The sequence below is a fragment of the Lissotriton vulgaris genome, chromosome 2_1, assembly GCF_964263255.1.
Source record: "Lissotriton vulgaris chromosome 2_1, aLisVul1.2, whole genome shotgun sequence".
Taxonomy (NCBI): Eukaryota; Metazoa; Chordata; class Amphibia; order Caudata; family Salamandridae; genus Lissotriton; species Lissotriton vulgaris.
In genome coordinates, this window is record NC_141687.1 from 1,810,830,609 (window position 1) to 1,810,851,442 (window position 20,834).

A 20,834-nucleotide genomic window follows, 5' to 3' on the forward strand; every position below is an offset into this window, starting at 1 on the left:
ATCATCACCAATCAAAGTTCAGAAAACTAGTGTGTTGTTATCAGATAACACACATCAGGCTTTGGAAATCATTTTTTGGTATCAGACTTCAGATGCACTCAGAGTGTGATATCAGAAACTCACAAAAGGTCTGTTTGTGCTATCATCTGGTATCCTCTGGAGGTCAGCATGCATTAAAATCAGGTATGCTTAGCAGGTCTCTGTATGGTATCATCTGGAACCCTCAGCAGTTCTGTGTGCATTATCATCAGATGGCCTCAGTAGGTGTGTATGTGTGTGTGTGATCATCAGGTATCCTCAGTAGGTCTGAGTATGTTATCATTAGGTATACTCCGTAGGTCTCTTTGAGTTGACAGATAGCCTCAATGGGTCTGTGGGTGCTATCATCTCGTGTGCTTAGGAAGTCGTATGTCAGGTATCCTCAGATGGTCGATGTGTGATATACTATCAGGTACTCTCAGGAGTTCTCTGTGTGCTATCATAAGGTGTCCTCAGAGGATCTGTGTGTGCTATCATTAGGTATCCTTAGAGGTCAGTGGGTGTTTTCATCAGGTATCCTCAGGAGGTTTTTGTGTGTTATCATCAGGAATCCTTAGGGGTCAGCGGTTGTAAACATCAGGCATCCACATGAGAACTCTGTGTATTATCATCAGGTATTCTCAGGGGATCTTTGAGTGCTATCATCAGGTATCCCTAGAGGTCACTGGTTAGTATCACCACATATCCTTAGGAGGTTGTTGTGTGTTACCATCAGGTATCCTCAGACGGTCTGTGGGTGTTATCATCAGGTATTCCCAGTAGGTATGTGTGTGTTATCGAATCAGGTACACTTGGCAGTTATCTATGTTATCATTAGATATCCTCAGGAGAACTCTGCAGGTTATCATCAGGTATCCTCAGGAGGTATGTGTGTGTTATCATCATAAAGTATCCTCAGGAGGTCTGTGTGTGTTATAATCATCAGGTATTCTCATGAGATCTTTGAGTGCTATCATCAGGTATCCCTAGAGGTCATTGGGTGTTATCACCACATATCCTTAGGAAGTTGTTGTGGGTTACCATCAGGTATCCTCAGACGGTCTGTGGGTGTTATCATCAGGTATTCTAAGTAGGTATGCGTGTGTTATCAAATCAGGTACACTTGGCAGTTCAATGTGTTATCATTAGGTATCCTCCTGAGGTCTGTGTGTGTTATCATCATCAGGTATCCTCAGGAGGTCTGTGTGTGTTATCATCAGGTATCCTCAGCAGGTCTGTGGTGTTATCATCAGGTATCCTCAGTAGGTCTGTGTGTGTATGTAGTGTCGTCAGATATCCTCAGGAAGTCGGTGTGTGTTATCATTAGGTATACACAGTGGGTTTGCCGGTGTTATCATGTATGCTCAGGAAGTCGTTGTGTGTTATCAACAGGTATCCTCTGGAGGTCAGTATATGAATTCATCAAGTATCCTCAGGAAGTCTATGGGTGTTATCATCAGGCATCCCCAGCAGCTCTCTGTGTGTTATTCTTAGATATATTCAGTAGATCTCTGTGTTACCATCAAGTATTCTCTGGAAGTCATTGTGTATTTCCCTTCAGGTATCCACGGATGGTTGGTATGTGATATCATCAGAAATCCTCAAAAGGTATGTGTGTGTGTTATCATCCGGTAGCCTCCTGTGGTCTGTAGAAAGATAGTGTGTGTTATCATGAGATAAATCTGTAGGAAGCTGGCTCTGTATATACTATACCAAATTAAAGTATAGGGTACACAGAGTCCAGGGAGTCCACAGAGGTATAGCAGAGGCTAAATTAGGTAACTACTAACAGAGCTCTTTTTGGTAGTGGGGGAGAGCAGTTAGGCTTATCCAGAGGGTTTGTTAAGCATTGATTGTATTCACTTAATCAAGACTAATGGCACACACTCAGAGACAGAATCCAAACCAACTGGGTAAGTATAAAAAAATGTATACTTATGCTTTATTTTTAGAACCAAGCAGAACTTGGCCTGGTAAGTAAAATATACTTTCAATTGTAAAACTTTACACAGTAATGTAATTGAGAATAGATTTTCAATCGTTACAGGTGGTATTGGTTCAAAAAACAGTTTAAATTACACAGTAATTACTTTTGGAATACCTTTTAATTGCTTTCAGATTACATTGACTACTCAGGGTGGTATGCCTAGATGCCTAACCTGGGAGATACAAGGTAAGCAAGACTTTTTAAGAATTGTAGTTTAGTTCTTCTTTCTCCATACAAACATCAGTTCAACACTTGGAACATATTTAGGGTCAAAAACACAGAACATTGATCCTTAAGGAAGAAAAATGGTTATCGGTTTTACAGGTAAGTACTGGACTTACGAGTGGGAGTTTTGGGGGTTCCCCAATGTCTAGGTAGGTACTCCAATTGCACCACCAGAGGCCTGATGTTAGCCAAAGAGGCTAAGGGGGCCTTCGGTTAGAGGCTGCTTACAAGCAGGCCACCTGGCTGTGGGAGCAACGCTCCTGGGTTTAACGTCAGCACTGCAGGGGCCAACAATCAGCATAGAAGCTGCACCACTAGTGGCACAGGGGCGACCATGTGCAGCCAAGAAGATGTTGGGACCCTGTGGTTTCCAACTAAGACCGTTGGTTCAGCAAAGTTGCTGCAGCCTTGGATAGGGAGACTTCCTGAAGACGACCACCAGCTGCTGAGGTAAGTTGTGTTCTTGGGGGTTGCCTGGACACCGTCAGTTGGGCCATCCAAGGCCATGGGGCATCGGGTGCAGGGGTGTCTTTTGGAGTTGGGTTCCTTTACCAGCTCTAGTCGCGGTTGAGGGGACCCTTCAGTTTGAGACTGCAGGCGTCAGATTGAGGCTTGAGGGAGGTCGTGGATTACCAGATCCCAAGTCAGGATCACTGGGTAGACCTCCTTGTGGTGTTGGGACACTCTAACTTGGGCCGTGGGCGTCAGGTGCAGTATGTTGCAGAATCGCAGGGCAACCTGGATCCAGATTCTGTGGGTGACTTTTGGTTTGAGCAAATTCAGTGCTTACAGGAGACAGAGTCTGTTAGATGAGTGCAGGCAGGTCCTCTGGGCAGGTCCTCTGGGCTCGGGGGGTTGCTGGCTGCTGGACTCTGGGGATTATTGCTGTAGGTAGGTTGAAGGCGAGACAGGCCGGTAGGGCTGGGGCCAAAGCAGTAGGTGCCCTCTTCTTCCTGGATCAGCACAGCTCATCAGTCCTTCTTCTTTCTTTCTTGAATTTGAGGAGACAAGATTCAGGGTTACCCCTAAATACTAAATGAGTTAAAAGGGGTGTGCAGGTCGGAACCAATGGTCCCTTCCTTGGTGTGGGTCCCCTCCCTATAAAGCCACCCTCCAGCGGGAGGGGGCATGAGCCTCATACTAATTGGCTGGGTCCCATCATCTACAAGATGGCGGAGACTGAAATACGTGCTTCACCTTGCCCACCGGAGAGGTGGGGTTGGCAAAGGTGGGCACACCTCTCTTCCTAGTTTGGTTTTTCCGACAATACTCCTGTCCAAAGTGGGGGCAGAACAATGCAAGCCATTTGCTGGGGGCAGCAAAAGACATGGACAGCTTCCAAAGGCATCAAGCCTTTGAGATTCACTTTCATGGAGCCAGCCCATCCTGGGGGAGGAGGCATGGTACCTCTGCCCATGATAGGCTTTGTTTCTGGACCCAGAGAGTGGAAGCTCTCTATCCAGGGGTCCAGAAACCTGTCTGGTGGTGGCAAATGGCGGGCAGCCATTCAGGTGCTGTTAGTTTTTCAGGGGACATCTGTAAGATGCCCTCTAAGTGCATTTTACATTAAATACCACACTGGCATCAGTGTGGGTTTAATGTGTTGAGAAGTTTGCTACCAAAGTTCTCAATTTTTTGTAAAGTCATTCTGGAGCTGTGGAGTTCATAATGACCAACTTCCCGACCATATACTCTATGGCTTTACTACACTTACAATGTCTAAGAATGTACTTAGACACTGTAGGGGCACAGGGCTCATTTCACTGAACCCTCACCTGAGGGCTTGTGCACCCTGCTAGAGAGGTGGTTTACCTAGGCGTCAGGCAGGGGGTTGCAGGTATGGCATGCAGGGAGGTGTGCCATGTTGACACTTCACTTTTCTCTGCACCAAAACATGCAGCCTGCAATGGCAGTGTGTGGGTGTTAAGGTACAGGGCCCTGAGGGTGGCACAATAGGTGCTGCTGTCCTTAGAGGCCTTCCCGGGTCACAGCTCCCTTGGTAACAATGGTACATTGTAAATGGGGCTTACCTGTGGCCAGAGATGTGCCAAGTGTGGGTCCAAAGGCCCTCGACTGGACCCGCTCCTTTCTCTCCTGCAGAACACAGCTGGTCAGACTCCCCCCTTTCCTCTCAGACCCTACACCTACCACCTGCGGAGTCCCCCAGGGGTCCTCCCTCAGCCCTACGCTCTTCAACGTCTACATGGCTCCGCTCGCCCCCATCGTCAGAACCAATGGACTCAACATTGTGTCATATGCAGACGACACCCAACTCATCCTCTCCGTAACCAACAAACCCAACACCGCCAGACACAATTTTCGAGAAGGCATGGAAGCCGTCGCTAAATGGATGAAAAACAGCTGCCTACAACTAAACACAAACAAAACGGAAGTACTCATCATGTGCCCAAACCCAGACGCCTGGAACGATGCCTGGAACGACACCTGGTGGCCCCCCGCCTTGGAAGCCCGCCCACCCCTACGGACCACGCACGCACGCAACCTGGAATTCATCCTGGACTCCCATGCTCACAAGGCCCTCCACGACACTGGACCAGCATACCTGAACAGCCTACTCAAATTCCACGCACCCCAAAGGACCCTACGATCAGCCCAGCTCTCCTATCCCATGGTCACCCGCACCAGAAAGACCAGATCGGGTGGCCGCTCCTTCTCCTTCCGTGCGGCCAGTGCCTGGAACGACATTCCGCTCCACCTCAGACAGATAACATCGCTCCCCATCTTCTCAAGAAACCTCAAAACCTGGCTCTTCGACAGACCCCCTTCTTAATGGAATGGAACCTGCGAACCCCCCCCACACCCTCAGCGCCTTGAGACCCTTATGGGTGAGTAGTCGCGCTTAACAAACACCTGATTTGATTTGCTTTGATTTGAAAGGTACAGTTTTGAGAAAGAATACAGGCCCTAGGAGCCTGATTGGCAGGGACCCGGGGCACATCAAGTCAGGTTGTATCATATGTCAGGCAAAATGTGTAGGGTAATCTTGCAAAAAGGGCCACTTTCCTACAACATCCCATTGAGCTTCTGTGGCAGTTTCAGAGCACCAACCGGTCGTCGAAGTGGGCGGGATCAGAGGGGCACCACGTGCCCAAACTTTTTTAATTTATGAAAAACTGTCCTCATATTTTTTATAAAAAGACGACCCTCTCTGGAGGCTTATTTTCGATAGTTAAAAAGCTTCAACTGAAATGTAGGGCAGGAGTTTCCTGTGCTGTGAAACCGAGGGAGAGACAGACAGCTCAACAGGTCTTATTGCCATGATGCCTACTTGCCTGAAAGAAATGTAAATGTGCACAACTGGTCATTCTGCAAATGTGAAGAGTTCCTGGAAGCTGGTATTGGCTTTAATTAATAGAATCACTTGAAGCTTCCTCAGGACACAGATTTTTTTGAGTGGTAATGCAAGGTAGTTACCAGCTGAGCTGTGAAGTGTGCGCTTATTAACAGATAGATTCAGGAAAAAATGGCACTATTTACATTCTTGGTATTACTAAAAATCTATATTTTGGAAGCACCGTTTGATCTTAAACACTTTTTCACATTTTGTAGCAGTTTGTCTTATACTGTGTGTAAAGCAAGTTTAAAATGCTGACTTATATTCACAGTGCCTTCTGTCTCAGACTGGGACCTCACAGCACTAAACATGCACAAGTCAGGATTCAATTATGTGGCACTCTGACAACACACACAGACCTTTGCAGTGCATTAACTAAAAGTGGTTTCATTGTGTGCTTAACTTGTATTTATTTTTAATTTAATCAGCAGGGTTTTTATATGTAGTCGCCTGAAGGTGGAAGACCAAAAAAAGTAAAGAATATTTAGTTTTTTAGCCACACCTTTGACCCCGCCCCCATGCTCACTGACCCTGCCCCATTGCATGCCACATCACAGTTCCCATACTGCTTTTAATGCACTTCGATCGCTGGTTCCAACCCACTAGTATTAGCCTTTCGGGTTATCGCTAAAAGTGGCCATCTTAACTTCAGTGCCACGTTTCACCTCCATTCAATAGTGAGTATTGTCAAGTCAAGCCACTCATTGCCATGAGTCTCCACTAGCCCCACCTCAGCCCATCTTCACTGAGCACCATTTTCTGTCCAGTAATCGAATCTCTTGGTGTGCCCCTCGAGCTCTGGTCCACGACCACATATCCACACCACGGTTAGTGGAGGAACACATGTTGTAATATTCTATTTATTGCTTTAGGAAGTTTTTATCTAAAACCCTTTACTCACCAGTGTGTAACCATCTCTGGTGGAAGCTATTGTAGGAACTAACGTCACTCGTGCTAAGATCATCGATAAAGCTTCCTTTAAGTGTCAATAGTGAGGGGACGAAGTATATATCATAGGGCGGCCAGGTCACTGGCAGGCTTTTTCTCTGTACATCTAGCCCTGATGTTAGTCCTGAGTGATGTGCCAAACGCGCAGCACAAGAAGCAGGACCACGGATAACATGGTGCATCAGAGAAAGTGTGTCAGGTGCTACTATTAATACACACAGATGTGAGCAGCGCTGATCCTTCACAGGTAAACGTTTCTAGAGCAGAGTGTTTATCACGTGACTCATGAGCTATTCCTGTGTCTGCAGCAACGATCCCCTGTGAGAAAGACTCACACATCCGTGCAGAGAGCATTCCCTCAGGGCACTGGCTCCTCCCTCTGGGCTTTAATTCCTCCTCACAGCACCGCATCAGAGAACACACTCAGAGACCTCGGGATCTCTTGACAGCACCCACAGCTCACCGTAAGGGCCTTGACTCCTCCCACAGCACCCCCTCCGGGCTTTGGCTCCAACCCAGAAGACTAGGGCGCTCGTCTTTCAACACGGCATACTCATTCGAAGCTTTATGCCCTCTTGCACAAAGATTCGATCATGGGCCTCGGGGGGCCATCATCCCACCCACAGTACTCACTCAAGGCGCCACCCCTGCCACACAGCACTCAGTTAGGGCCTCGGCCCCTTACGTCACTCCGTTCAAACCTCAGAATACAGGACTAACTCACTGGCCTCAGGTCCGCAATAGATAATGCACTTGCTCAGAACCCGCTCCTCATGAATCAGGCAAACCCCACCCCACAGAACTCCCTCTCAGACCCAATGTTCCACATATCAATCTACAGCACTGACTCGGGGCTCCAGACCTCCCACACGGAACTCACTCAAGGCTTCAAACGAACTCCCCACACATGACTTTCATCATAGACTAGTCCACTGGTCTCATTCAAGCCCATTCACAGCCCTCAGTCAAGGCTCCTCCAACCGACTCACTCAAAGTTAAACCCCGCAGGGCTCACTTAGAGGCCTCAGGGTCCTATGACCCCACTCCACTGGACTCAATCAGAACCTTAGGCCCTAACGCAGCAGCATTCACTGCTCAGGAAACATGGGAGCCTCCCTCGCATTACAGGACATATATGCAGTCAGCACGCAAATTCAGCAACAGATGACTGGGCCAAACTCTGCACCCCACGCATTGAACTCACATGCACCCAGTGGTTGGTCATTCACAAGAGGATTGACATGCAGTCAGTTCTTGTCCACTGCCTCCTCCCCACCTGAGCGCACAGGCATTAGAGGATCTGTCATCTGCCCGAGGATTCAATGTTTGTCAGGGGCTCTGTCCTTGAAACCTAGGATTCACATGCTATGTATGCTTGTCTTCTGCTCCACAGGATTTACGGCATTCATTGCTTAGCCCTTGCCTCATAGAACTCACAGGCAGCTGGTGCTCAGCACCGTACATACACATAACAATCGGTCAGCAGCTTGTATCATTGCCGATTCACATGCAGTGCACCCTCATGCAGGAACGCGTGCAGCATGTGAATCTAGAACACTAACAGCTAATGCAGATTCACATTCTGTCGGTGCCCCACCCCTAACCCATGAAGTTAAATAAAGTGCTCAAACCCAGTTCTTTCTGACATGCAGGCAGTAGGCCTCACATGCAGTTAGTTATCTGATCACGACACCAAATACATATGCGGCAGGTGTTCAGCCTACACCCGTCTAACACAAGTGTAACTTACCTACACCCTTTGCTCCATAGGGCTTATATGCCTTCTTTTCATAACATCTGTACTCCACGCCCTAAATGCAGTCAATGCACGACTCCCACCCCATGTTAATTGGTGCTTAGCATGGGCCAAGCACCCAGGATCCACATTCAGTAAATATTCAACCCACCATTACCGCCCAATCGGACTCACATGCAATCTGTACTAGGAACAGGCACATAGCTCCCATAAACATTGTTTCGAATTGCTAGGCACATGGATTCGCTGCGGTCTGTTGGCAAAAGAGTCCCCGGCTTGGTAAGAAGTCCCAGGTTGTGTTGAAAGGTGTTCCGCTGCTCGACACCATCCTCCAAGAAGAAGCAGTGTCCAAGTGTATCGTAGCCAATCGTGTCCTTGACCTAATGAGAACAAGTGTAGAGGAAATGGACAGTGAGGTAGTATCTAGAGAGATGCATGGTTGGCATTATTCCATCACGCAGATTCAACAGAGACAGAAAAGCACTGCATGGGCACATGCTAGGGAAACACCTTGCAACTCGCAACCCCCAAATATCAAATTGTGGTCCTCAGAGGACGGAGCGCGTCTTACAGCAGCAAGACTTCCGGTAAATACAGAGAACGATTAATAAATATCTATATAGAATTGTATTCAAGTGCCTACATTGAGTTCACTTTGAGACTCTAGGTGACCGTTCAAAAGGAAGGATAAATGGGATACTCCGAGTGCATTATAAATACAAATGAAGCATGTCAATGATACCATTATGATAGAAGAGTCTGCAGAAGAAATGTGGGCTGAGTGGGGATGCCAAAGAAAAGATGTGGTGATACTGACAACTAGAGTAGTGACAACAGGGTAGGAAAATGAAGGAATTAAGGGGCATATTATCAAGGGGGTTTATCTCCGCTTTTTTGGCTTTAAAAGCCAAGAAAGCTGAGATAAAATTATCTCCCTATTACCAAGCTGTCGCTAACACCAGTTAGTGACAGCTAAAAGGAGATAGCGACCATCTTGGGCCCCGCTTTGCATGTCAGTGATATTTATCACTAATGAGATGCAAAGTGGGCGTGCCAAGATGTTAGAGACTGGAAACAGTCGCTAACATCGCTATCTCCTATTACCAACTTTTGTTGATATTCGGGCTAAGCGCGAATATCTCCAAAAGCTAACACCTGCCCTGAGCAGTTCTTAGCCATGTTATCCAATGGGAGGTGGATAACATGGCTAAGAGCATTTGCTCGATAATGCATGAATATCGCTGACTTTTCAGCAATATTCATGCATTGCGGCCGTTTTTTATCGCATTTGCGATAAACCTTGCTAATAGCAAGGTTTATCTGCGATAAAAATCGCCGATGTGCGGCGATAATTTTTGTCTCTAAACAAGTTAGAGACAAAAATTATCGCTAGTTGTTGGTAATATGCCCCTATATTCTATCATGTATTCAAATATTAAACAGTAGAGCAGCAGAAAATGTAACACCTGAGCACTTAATAAACAATAAGACACAGGGGGAGAAGGGAACATAAACGAGGAAATTAAGAGACAGAAGTCAACAGTATAGATGGGTGGTGCATTGAAAGTTCACAACAATAGGTCCTATGTACACGCATGTAGTAGGTAGGTAGTAGGTGTACTTATATAGCGCAACCTGTCACCCAAAGGGCATCCTGGCGCTTGCATAGGGAACCCGTCCTGGTATTCCCCTGTGAGATAGCCCTGGCAGGGTATCCACAAGGTGAAAGCCAGGCATCCCACCGCGAGGGGCCTTTGTGGAGATTAGGCAAGCTATTGCCCAGAGTTGCAGAGTGAGACCCCGTGAGTCGAGTAGGCACCGGAGCGAGAATTGTCGAGGCCGTGGAATTTTTGAGCCCGAGACCCGCTGAGGCGGGGAATCGAACCCTGGTCCACGGTCGATCCCAGCTTTCCGGGTCTGCCGCCTCTAACCACTGAGCCACACTTCTCCACATACACTTTAAGTACAGTACAACATATTTCTGTTGATCAAAGATGAAGAAAATTGGTGTCCTTTCGAAGTGTTCGCCTTTATTAGTGTTTTGCACAACAAAACCAGCCAACCCGTGTTAGGGATGTATGCAGCTCATGAAATTCTGTTGGGGATGGTTGGTGTGGATGATATGTGTGAGCTGCATGATCATGACATCTTTCCAAATATGTGTCTCATATATGAAAATATATTCCCTTTTCTTGGCCTGGTCCCAAAATCGACATACTTCCAATTGTTTCCATCTGTATTCATGTTAAAAGGTTTCCCCTGCAGCTTCTAGACATGACCCTTTTCACTGAAATCTGCTTATCACGTTATATAAACGGAGACTAGTTCAAAATATAAATTAATTTTCACATTTACATTGCTTTGTAAAACCTGGTTGATGCAGAGCCGAGCATTTGTCACTGTCAGGGCAGGAGGCCAATTTACACAGCTCTGACAGTGAGCCAAGTGGGAACGGCTTCTTTCAAGTTTTGCTTCGCGTAAGCTCTTAAAGAGGCCAGCACTAATAGTAAAGACGTATCAAGTGTAGTTTGGTTAAATAAGCCTGTGTATGTGAAGAATCCCCTCTTGAGATAAGCATGCATATGTGACAAATATTCACCAGATATTGCTGTGCAGATGATCTGTATATATTAGAAATCTATAGCAAACCACTTGCATCAGGAGAACCCATATACCATCTGATAAATCTGTATATGTGAGAAATGTTCATCAGATAAACTGTGTGTCTGTGAAGAATCGCCAATCGATACACCTCTGTATATTAAGAACTCCCATCGGATAAACCTGTGGATATGAAAAATCCCCTTCAGATAAACATGTCTGAGAATTCCCGAATCATATAAACCTGGGCATGTGAAATCATCATTAGATCAATGTTTGTTTACGTTTGTGAATAATATTTTTCCAGATAGTCCGGTATATGTGACGAATCCCACATCAGAATTTTTTTTGTGACAAATAATCATATAAAGTACTGGCTCTGATGGTATGCGCAGTCCAAATTGCCAGGCCAGGTCCTCCAGGACTGATATCAAGCATCCTAGGACCGTTATGGGGTATCACAATGTCAAACATACCCATCCCACTTAGGACAACAAATACAAATAGAACAAATGATGGACAGAATTCTGAGGGGGTCAGTGTTTGACATTGTTCAGCATTATGTCTATCATTTGCTCTTTTTTAATGTTTCGCCCTAAGTGGGATGCGAAAGCCCAGACGTGAGTCTCATGTTCAAAATGCCACCGGAATCAAGCTATCCTGGTTGATGAGGGGTGATACCCCAGAACCAGTCCTAGGATGCTTGTTTCCGATCTGGGATGGACCTGCCCTGGAAGTAAAGGCTGAACTGTTCCCATGGGAGGAAGGGTCAAGACTGATTTGCATCATTTGAGTTCAACTAGAATGGCATGGTGAGCCAAAAAGCGATGGATTTAGACCCAGATCTCTGCACTGGAGGTGAGCGTTAGAGATTGTTAAGCATTCAATCAATTGAGATATATATATATATATGTGTGTGTGTGTGTGTGTATATATATATATATACACACACATACACATATATATTTATGTATGTATATATATATGTGTATAGTAGTACATTAAAATAATTAACCCAATATAATGTAAAATATATGTTTTTAATAGTAGTGTTACATTATATCATTACATATAGACAAACACACATATATGTGTGTATTTATATTAGTATATATATATATATATATATATATATATATATATATATACATATATATATATATATAGTATAAAATATTTATATTTATTTTATTTACATTATATGAATGTTTTGTATCAAAATATTATAGATTAACTATTTTAAATTATATATATTTAAAGGCAAAATGTTGGTATATTTTTTTAGCAATATTAGTGTGAAACAATATTTTTTCGCCGTATTTTTATATTTCCCATTTTAAGTATAGGGACACAAAATGTTTGTATCACAATATTGTTTTCGATATTGTGTCAGTGATCCGAATGAAGTGGGTGTTCCATCGTAAGAAAAGAGGCAGTAATGTTCTCATTCGCCTCCGTGAGGACCATACAAGTGATGGTGAGACACTATCTCAGTGCTAGATACTGACTATTCATCGCAAAATCCTATGCAGAATGGCACATTACATGGAATGGCACAACCAGGATTACACTTAAATTCTATTGGTGCTGAAACTCATTGAGATGCAGTGCTGCTATAAATCATGTGCTAAACATTTTTCTGGGTAAATGCTTCCCGTACCAGTAGCCCATGGGTCCCGTGAATTGCTACACATCGGGAGAAGCAGTGATGGATGGACAGGTTCTCGAGGTAAGTGGGTGGGTCGTACCCTCCCTTCTCATCCACATCCCCAGCCAGGTGGAAATGAACAGGGTAGCTTCCAAGAACCTGCTGCCCCAGGTGCGTTAGCTCTACTCCCGACAGGTGAACAGAGGCAAAGTGTTTTTGGACCTGTGGAAAGAAAAGCAGAGTTAAAACCCAACCCATCGATAGTCAGGTCTACAGTGCTGCAATACATGCAGAAGGTTAATAAACAGAATATCAATAGGCAAACCCTTTGGCTTACATGAGCCCACTCTGGTTAGACATCTTTATAGGAAAAGCTCATAAGTATGGATGAGATGAGTGCAACATTACTGGAAGGCAGTGCCGGCTGGTGATTTTTGAAAGTGGTAGGGCATAAACGTTGTGATTGTGTGTTGTATTGCAAGCCAGCCTGATTGACTAAAGAGGAACTGGAGGGACTCTTGCGGCAAGGAAGAAGAAACAAGCATTTGCAATGCAATAGGGCTCGCATTAGTAAAGTTTGAGGGATTATTATTGTAAATGACAAAGTTTTTTTTTTTATTTTAACTTGTGGAAAATTCTAACTTTGGCATTTACAATGCTGATAGTGTTAATTAGTGGCGTTGCGTGGGTGAGTGGACTTGCGTGGGTGTGATTTGCGCTGCGTAGGTGAGAATTGAGTTGCGCTGTATGAGTTGGGTTGTGTGAGTGAGTGGCGTTTTGTGAATGAGTGGAGTTGCGTGGCTGAGTGGGGTTGCGTGGGTGAGAGTGAAGCTGCATGGGTGAGTAGCGCTTCATGGGTGAGTGTGGCGCTGCGTGGGTGAGTAGAGCTGCGTGGGTGAGATTGGCGTTGCATGGCTGAGTGGCGTTTGTTCATATTAGCCGTTTTTGAACAAGAAATACTTTATTTAGGTGCTTGAAGCAAATGGAGGACAAAGAACTAACTGTGACGCTCGAGGTGCATTTCATTAGTGCCCACTGTGGTTACAGCAGAGCCGGGAAGCAAGGCAGGGCCTGCGGCCCTGATTAAGTGACGGGAGTACAGTAGCATGTGGTTACAGCAGAGCCGGGAAGCGAGGCAATAAAAGGGTGCACGGATTAAGCGAGGCAGGGCCTGCGGCCCTGAATAAGTGACGGGAGTCCAGTAGCATGTGGTTACAGCAGACCCGGGAAGCGAGGCAGGGCCTGCGGCCCTGAATAAGTGACGGCAGGGGGCGGGGCAGCGGAAGCCTTTGATCGTAGCTTCAATTGTGGAGCCGTTTTTGAACAAGAAATACTTTATGTAGGTGCTTGAAGAAAATGGAGGACAAAGAACTAACTGTGACTCTCGAGGTGCATTTCATTAGTGCGCACTGTGGTTACAGCAGAGCCGGGAAGCGAGGCAGGGCCTGCGGCCCTGAATAAGTGGCGGGAGTCCAGTAGCATGTGGTTACAGCAGAGCCGGAAAGCGAGGCAATAAAAGGGTGCACGGATTAAGCGAGGCAGGGCCTGCGGCCTGAATTTGTGACGGGAGTCCAGTAGCATGTGGTTACAGCAGAGCCTGGAAGCGAGGCAGGGCCTGCGGCCCTGAATAAGTGACGGCGGGGGGCAAGCAAGGGGAAGCCTTTGATCGTAGCTTCAATTGTGGATGTGGCAGCGAAGCCTTTGATGTGCAAAATGCTGCTGGCAGGGGGAAGGATCGTGCAAGCTCGTACACGAGGAGCTTGTCACGTGATTATATTTCTCATGAAGTGTTGCGAATCCGGCTTGAAGAGAGCCAATCAGCTGCCTGAATAGAGCCTTTGGGGAAAGAAGCAGATCAGCGACATAAGGGCTCACCCCTGTTTTCTATTTCTGCGAAATAGAAAAGGGGCGAGCCCTAAAAAAGGCCTAAATGGTGCAAGTTAAAGCAAGTTAAAGCAAATTTCAGAAAGCGAGTATATTTATAAAAGTAACGCATTTAACCCTGTCCCATATCTCGCTTCATTCCTCTTAACCTGACGGCAATATTTTAAAACAGTAGGGTTTAAAAAAATACTTTGATGCACCTCACCCTTTATTTAGCAACACAGAGGCTTCTCTTGAAAAGGCATTTACCATGTGCAATAAATCCTGGGCATCTTTAAGTCATAGTTTACATGGACATTAGTAGCGCCTGCATGCAGGCAGGATTGCAGCTCTCTGAGTGAGAGAAAATGTTCATTCACCTTATAGTCTATTAAACTTGTACATGAGACTCCTGTGTATACACCAATGCTTCGGTTATCTACCCGTCCTGTCCCCTAGCTGCCCATCTGCCTCCTCAGTGCTCTCTAACCAAACTTTGTTAGCTGTTTTCGTACACTGATTAAAATACAAATTTTGTGTCCTCTAGAAAACAAATTTATTTTGAGGTAAATACGTCTCCCACACCTGCGAACCCAGCTACCATTACTCAGTTACAGTCGTGACCAGCATTACGGGGTGTGGCGGGGAGGGTGGAAATGGGGTATTCGCGCAGCGGAGGGGATTGGGGGGTAGGCGGAAGGGGTTTATATAAAATAAAAGTAAAACTTACCGTCCCGCTGTTGGTTAAGTCCCGAGACTCCTGACTCCCGCCGTCCTGCGTTTTGAATTCCATTTCCTGCAGTGCTCGTCATCAGGACGGCTGCAGGCAGCCTGCCTCCCCTCCACCGCAGCGTTGTGATTGGTGAGGCCATGCCCCACCCGGGTCATTTTCTCTATGTATAGAGAACAGGGAGAGTGGGCAGTGTTGCTTGAGGGCAGGGGGGAGTGGCTTGTCCACTGTTGTTCATACTGACTGTTTGGGCAGCCACAGGCCGCAAAAAAACAGTCAATATGAACAACAGTGGGCAAGCCACTCCCCCCTGCCTACGAGCAGGACCGCCCACCCCCAACCAGGAACTTCTGCTTTCTGCAGTGCGAGAAGGCAGAAAGAAATGGTAGTTATTACCATTTATGTTTCTGCCTTCTCGCACTGCGAGAAAGCAGGGGGCCGGCGCCCAAATGCCCCTATAGAGGAGACGCCACTGCTGGAAGCCATACATTTTAATTAGGTTAAGGAATATTGACAAGGACAAGTGCCAAGTTGATATGGAGAGAACACCCACAAGTGAGGGTGGAGAGCTACTGTGTAAAAGAAGAGGGCGCCAGGTAAGAGACAAGGAAGCTTGTGCACAGAAGAGAGGTCAAGTGAAGGATAAGTCGATCCTGTGTACCAATGAACAGAGCATGCACATATAAAGGAGAAGAAGAGCTTGCATATGAACCAAGAGAACACTGTCAGGCAATGGAGAATGTGAGTGTGTGTACTAAAGAGGAGAACATCTACAGGTTATGTAAATGTATGTGTCTTGTAAAGCGCACTGCTGCCCTGAGGCGTCGTGGCGCTGTAGACCACTGGGGAACCTGTCCTGGCTATCCCTGTGAGATGGTCCCTACTGGGTATCTCCAAGGTGAAACCAGGCATCCCCGGCGAATGTGGGGGGCCGTTGTAGAGATGAGGCAAGCTAATGCCTAGAGTTGCCGAGTGTGATCCCTGGTTAGAGTAGGCACCGAGGCGAGAATTATCAAGTCCGCTGACCCTGGTCCACGACGCTGCCGCGTCGGAAATTGAACCCTGGTCCCAGCCCGTTCTCTCCTTCTGGGTCTGCCGCCTCTAACCAGTGAGCCACACCACTCCACTTAGGGAGGAGAGCTTGTATTTAGAAGTAAGGAAAGGTAAATAAGGGAGAATGAGAGCATGTGTTTAAAAGAGAAAATGTGCGCTTTTATATTAATGGCAAAAGCATCCACAAGTAAGGGAAAGGAGAGTTTGTCTAAGAAGAAGTGAGCAGGTTTTTGCACCCAATAAGATGGTGGTTTCCTAGTGCAGCTCCTTCACTATACCATAGATATCCCCCTACATTCTGTTCAAATATCCGTTCTCCGACACCACCAGAGAATCGATATATGTGCAGGATTTAGGGCAAAGCAAGGCTAGGGGACCAGAAATGCTGTGATGCCTGCTGCTCCAAGCTGGCGCCCATGGGTGCAGCCTCAGACCATGAAGACCTCTTGCACATGGCGCGGCCTGAACCGAAGACAGAGGTATGGATGCAGCGACCAAATTGACCTGTATGGAGGCAGGGAATCCAGAGGAGACATACGAAGTAGGTGCAGGGAAAGAGTGAAGCCCGGTTGACCGCCCCTCCCCACTGAGTGACTAAACCCACGAGCAAAGGACGAGCTGCAGGGGATTCCATGCTGCAGCTCCAGTGTAAATTGCTAGCTGACCGTGGAAGCCCAACGTCTGGACTGTGAGTGTGGACCAGAGCGAACTGGTGAACTGGTGAACTGCTGGGGGCAGGGTGCTATGAAGACCCTGACCCTGAATATGCTTAGGGGACACAGACACAGGAACAGCGCTGGTTAGGGGGCCCTCTCTGCAGAGCCCGAATCTAGATGTCTCCTCACCTGATGCACGGAAGGCACAGACCACCAGGAAGCACCCTCCGGACCTAAATTAGAGGAATCTCCTCCCCCCGGGCCAGAACACTTTACAGGGGAATATAAAAACATAATATTAAACTCTCCAACCTTCCCCACTGCCCTCTCTTGCTGTCCATATGGAAATAAACGTGGATCTTTCCCTGGTACATTGTGGTAACCCTTCTAGAGGGGATCTGTGGCCTGTAACCATACCCCACTTGAAGCCAGCATAACAAACTGTACAAATATGCATTTCTCAAGCTTCCCATGGGGGTGAGTATGGGAACCAGGAGACTCTGCTGACAACACCACTGGAGACCACGGATAAGTGAGGGGAGCCCACATTTAGAGACTTGTTGCTGGTGGTTCGAGATATCAAAACCACCTTGGAATTCAAGATTGAGAGCATCTCAGTGGGAATGGTCCTCATGCGTGTAGCCCTTTGAAAAGTCAGCAACAGGTGAGATCAGTGGAAACGCCCATTGCCACTTTAAAGGATGATGTAACAGCACCCAAATCAACGGTCTCCACACTTAAGAATGCCACTACCATACTGCAGGTCTGCATGGAAGACGCAGAAGGGTGATCATGTTGTAACAATCTGAGCCGAGTTAGGCTGACACAGAGAATGGAGAGCCCCAGTGCTGATCTCTTTGTGGGGGACTTGATCATGAAAAACCACAAACCAAAGTGGCTCTCCAAATTCTTCTCTGTGGAGCATGCCTACAGGGTCCCAGTCCCTCCTTCTAGACCAATACAAACTCCCTGAGCAATATTAGCCAGGATATTCAACTATCAAGACCGAGATGTCTTCTTGCAGATAGTCCGTCATAAGGGAGACCTGAAATTCGAAAACTCCACAACCTATATTTTCCTGGAATTTACTATGGTTGTCCAGAAGTAACAACAGTCATTTGACGATGTCAAGAGCCACCTGCAGGAACATGAGATTAAAAATATGATGACGTTCTTCCAAGCCAAATTGTGGAAAATAGCAAATGAGAAAACATGGAACGACTCGCTCCGAAGGAGGCCTGGGACTGGCTCGAGGGATGGAGATCGGTGGAGTGCCTGCCACCACGAAATGGCATAGATGAAACCGTTAGCAAAGATCCGGGAGAGAAGAATGGAAAAATGACCCCACATCAGACTCAGAGCCCCGACTTCTCCCTCTTGACTTGAACTACTCTGCACCTGATAATCCCAAGCTACCAGCTGCAAATGAAGAATGTCCTGCAACGACGACAGACATGAAGTGGTGGCTGTCCTGAGTAGCGGGGTACTTACGAGTCCCAATATTTAACAGACTAACACCTATAGTGAGAGGCTGTGTCATTCTAATGTGCTCTAAATTTCATGAGTGATGCTAGAATACATATAGGGGAAAATGTTAAGCGAAAAGTATTTGTTCACTTTGCTTATTCTTTGTACTCAAATAGACTAGTTCAGTATATTTAGGGCGACATGCTCCAAGAGAACTGTGGTGGAGGGCAGTTTAAGTCTTCAGGAGGCATGGAGAGATCTTTTAGGGATATGCTGGGAGGGATGTTGGGTACTCATGACTGCTGTTTTGTTTTTCTGTGGAGTGACTGTGCACAGGTGGCAGACTGAGTGGTGATACTGCATGGCATTGGATGGTGAAAAAAAGCTGTTAACAATAATTGTTGGGTGCTGCTGAGACCCAGAGGGAGGGACACCTCTCGATCCTCTCCTGGAACGTTAATAGGTTGGAATTTAAAATCAATAAGGAGCATGATTTACCAGTATCCCAGGCGCCAAGTCCAGACTTAGTACTCCTTCAGAAGATCCACTTGATGGACACCAAATGTAAGATGATGACAAGGTAGGGGGGCTATTGCTTGGTGGCACATGCAGGATAAACGCCTGGCTCTATTGAGGGTTGCTATACTGCTGAGATGGGCCCTCCTCTTGGAGGAGAAGAATGTGACGGGGGATGATCAGGGGTGCTATGTTTTAATCGTCTTTAGATGGAATGGGCTGCTGGTAGTAATTGGTTCAGTCTACCTGCCAACCTGACTACAGTCAGCAGGTCTGGAATAGGAGCTGGAAGTAGGGGTGCTGTAGTACTCCCAAAATAACCATGCTTGAGCTACAAAAATGATGCCCTTTAAAGGTAACTTTACATTTTGTTTTATATCTTGTCACATTTGCTGCAGTTCAAAGACAAGTCAAATGTCAAGCTAGTCTTCTGACTAATTGCTGCATTTTCATTTAGCATGGATATTGGGGTTTACTTTTCTTTCTCTGGCTTCAAAGTGAGAGGATTTTTTAAAGGGAACTACGTGAGATTTGTCTAGGTGTGAAAGGAAAGGGTATAGGATGTCGTTTTTCTAATACACAACAAAAATTAAAGACATATAAATGTAACATACACATATTTAAAAATAAATAGGCATTTAGGAAAGCACAAATTAAGCACTTTTAATACGATCTAAACAAATCAAGGCACTTTACTTGGTGATGTGCAAATGATAAATATTCAGTGAATCCCGACTTCCACACATTATCATTTTTGCACCATATAGTCTTATCAGTAAAACTGTATGTGCAAATGTAGAGGTCATTTAAATGGAAAATGTGCTGTCTGTAAATGACAGTGCACTACCGTGTTTTAGTAATATATTTGTAATGTGTGCTCCAAAATACAACATCAGCTACGTACTGCATCCTTACCACTATCCGGCAGAATGGGAATGGCTTATTTGTGACACTTGTCCTTTGTGTGATGCTTGGATTTTTCACAATCCCTATGAGTTCAGTGAAAATTGTTCCATCACCACTGGGCTCCGACAGACCTATGGGCCCTACTCCTACAGCTTCCGAATGGGAAGCTTTTCCTAGGGGGTAACTTTAATTTGGTAATGGATGAGACCATTGAACATCTCACACAGAGTGGATCCAGTAGGAGGAGACAATTAAAGTACTTTGTAGAGACGTATGACTTGACAGACGTCTGGAGAAAGTGCAATCCCTCTGTACAACAGTACTTTGTCTCTTCCGGGGCGCAAAACTCCTACTCATGCTTGGACAAATTATTTACACAATGCTCAAATCTACTTTGAATGTTGACTGCATGATTCCTGCCCTGGCGATCTCAAACCACTCACCACTTTGTGTGGACTTGGGTATAAGCAGACGGGGACACCGAAGAGGGTGGAAACTGGACTCATGGCTCTTAAAATAAAAGGGAGTGACGGATGATTTGAGCTAAACCATGGAACACTATTTCCATGAAAACAAACACACAGTAGGATCCAAGGTGGTGCTATGGGAAGCATATGAGAAAGTGCTAAGGGGGCAGACTATGCATTTAATGGCAGCTAAGTGTAAGGATAGCTGGCTGCGAATGCAACGACCACCTCCTCCAACTAAAAAGACTAAACATTTTACAGTCCAGTGAGGACTCACTGCTCAAGTTTCACCTCCATAGCTCCTGCAGAAGTACTGCAGTACAAATTTCATTTTTTTTTTTACATTTTGGCCCAGTGAGGGGATACCTCTGAAGTCCCTGAGTCCTGTAATGGCAGCTGCAGAATTGTATTCTTGTATGAAGTCCCCCACTCAGATCCCAAGGGCCTGGTTCTGGATCCACTATACCAAAATGGTCAGTGGGAAAATGCTTCCTCAGATAATTGCAGATTTCGGCAATCTGTGCCAACTTATCAAACAGCGCTAAAGTTATTCACACAACAAATCTTACCTGACAGTAACTACATACTTGTGACCACGATAGAACCCAGTGGAAGGCAGTTTAGCCAAAACACATTGG

The 20,834-nt window shown here is 46.1% G+C and overlaps 2 protein-coding genes across 3 annotated transcripts in view; both read right to left on the reverse strand.

Moving 5' to 3' along the window:
- CEMIP (cell migration inducing hyaluronidase 1) overlaps positions 1-20,834 on the reverse strand; it is an 857,787-nt gene that overhangs the window by 773,251 nt on the left and 63,702 nt on the right. The gene's annotated exons all lie outside the window — the stretch shown is intronic.
- LOC147733310 (cell surface hyaluronidase-like) overlaps positions 1-20,834 on the reverse strand; it is a 561,460-nt gene that overhangs the window by 295,357 nt on the left and 245,269 nt on the right. For both annotated transcript variants that reach the window (XR_015308517.1, XM_086957873.1), the window contains exons 8-9: positions 12,551-12,760; positions 8,464-8,669 (exon numbers count right to left, since the gene is read on the reverse strand). Coding sequence is in view for 1 of the 2 variants with exons in the window: in XM_086957873.1 (XP_086813999.1) it covers positions 8,464-8,669; positions 12,551-12,760 (416 nt within the window). In the remaining variant the exon portion in view is untranslated. The remainder of the gene's footprint in view (positions 1-8,463; positions 8,670-12,550; positions 12,761-20,834) is intronic.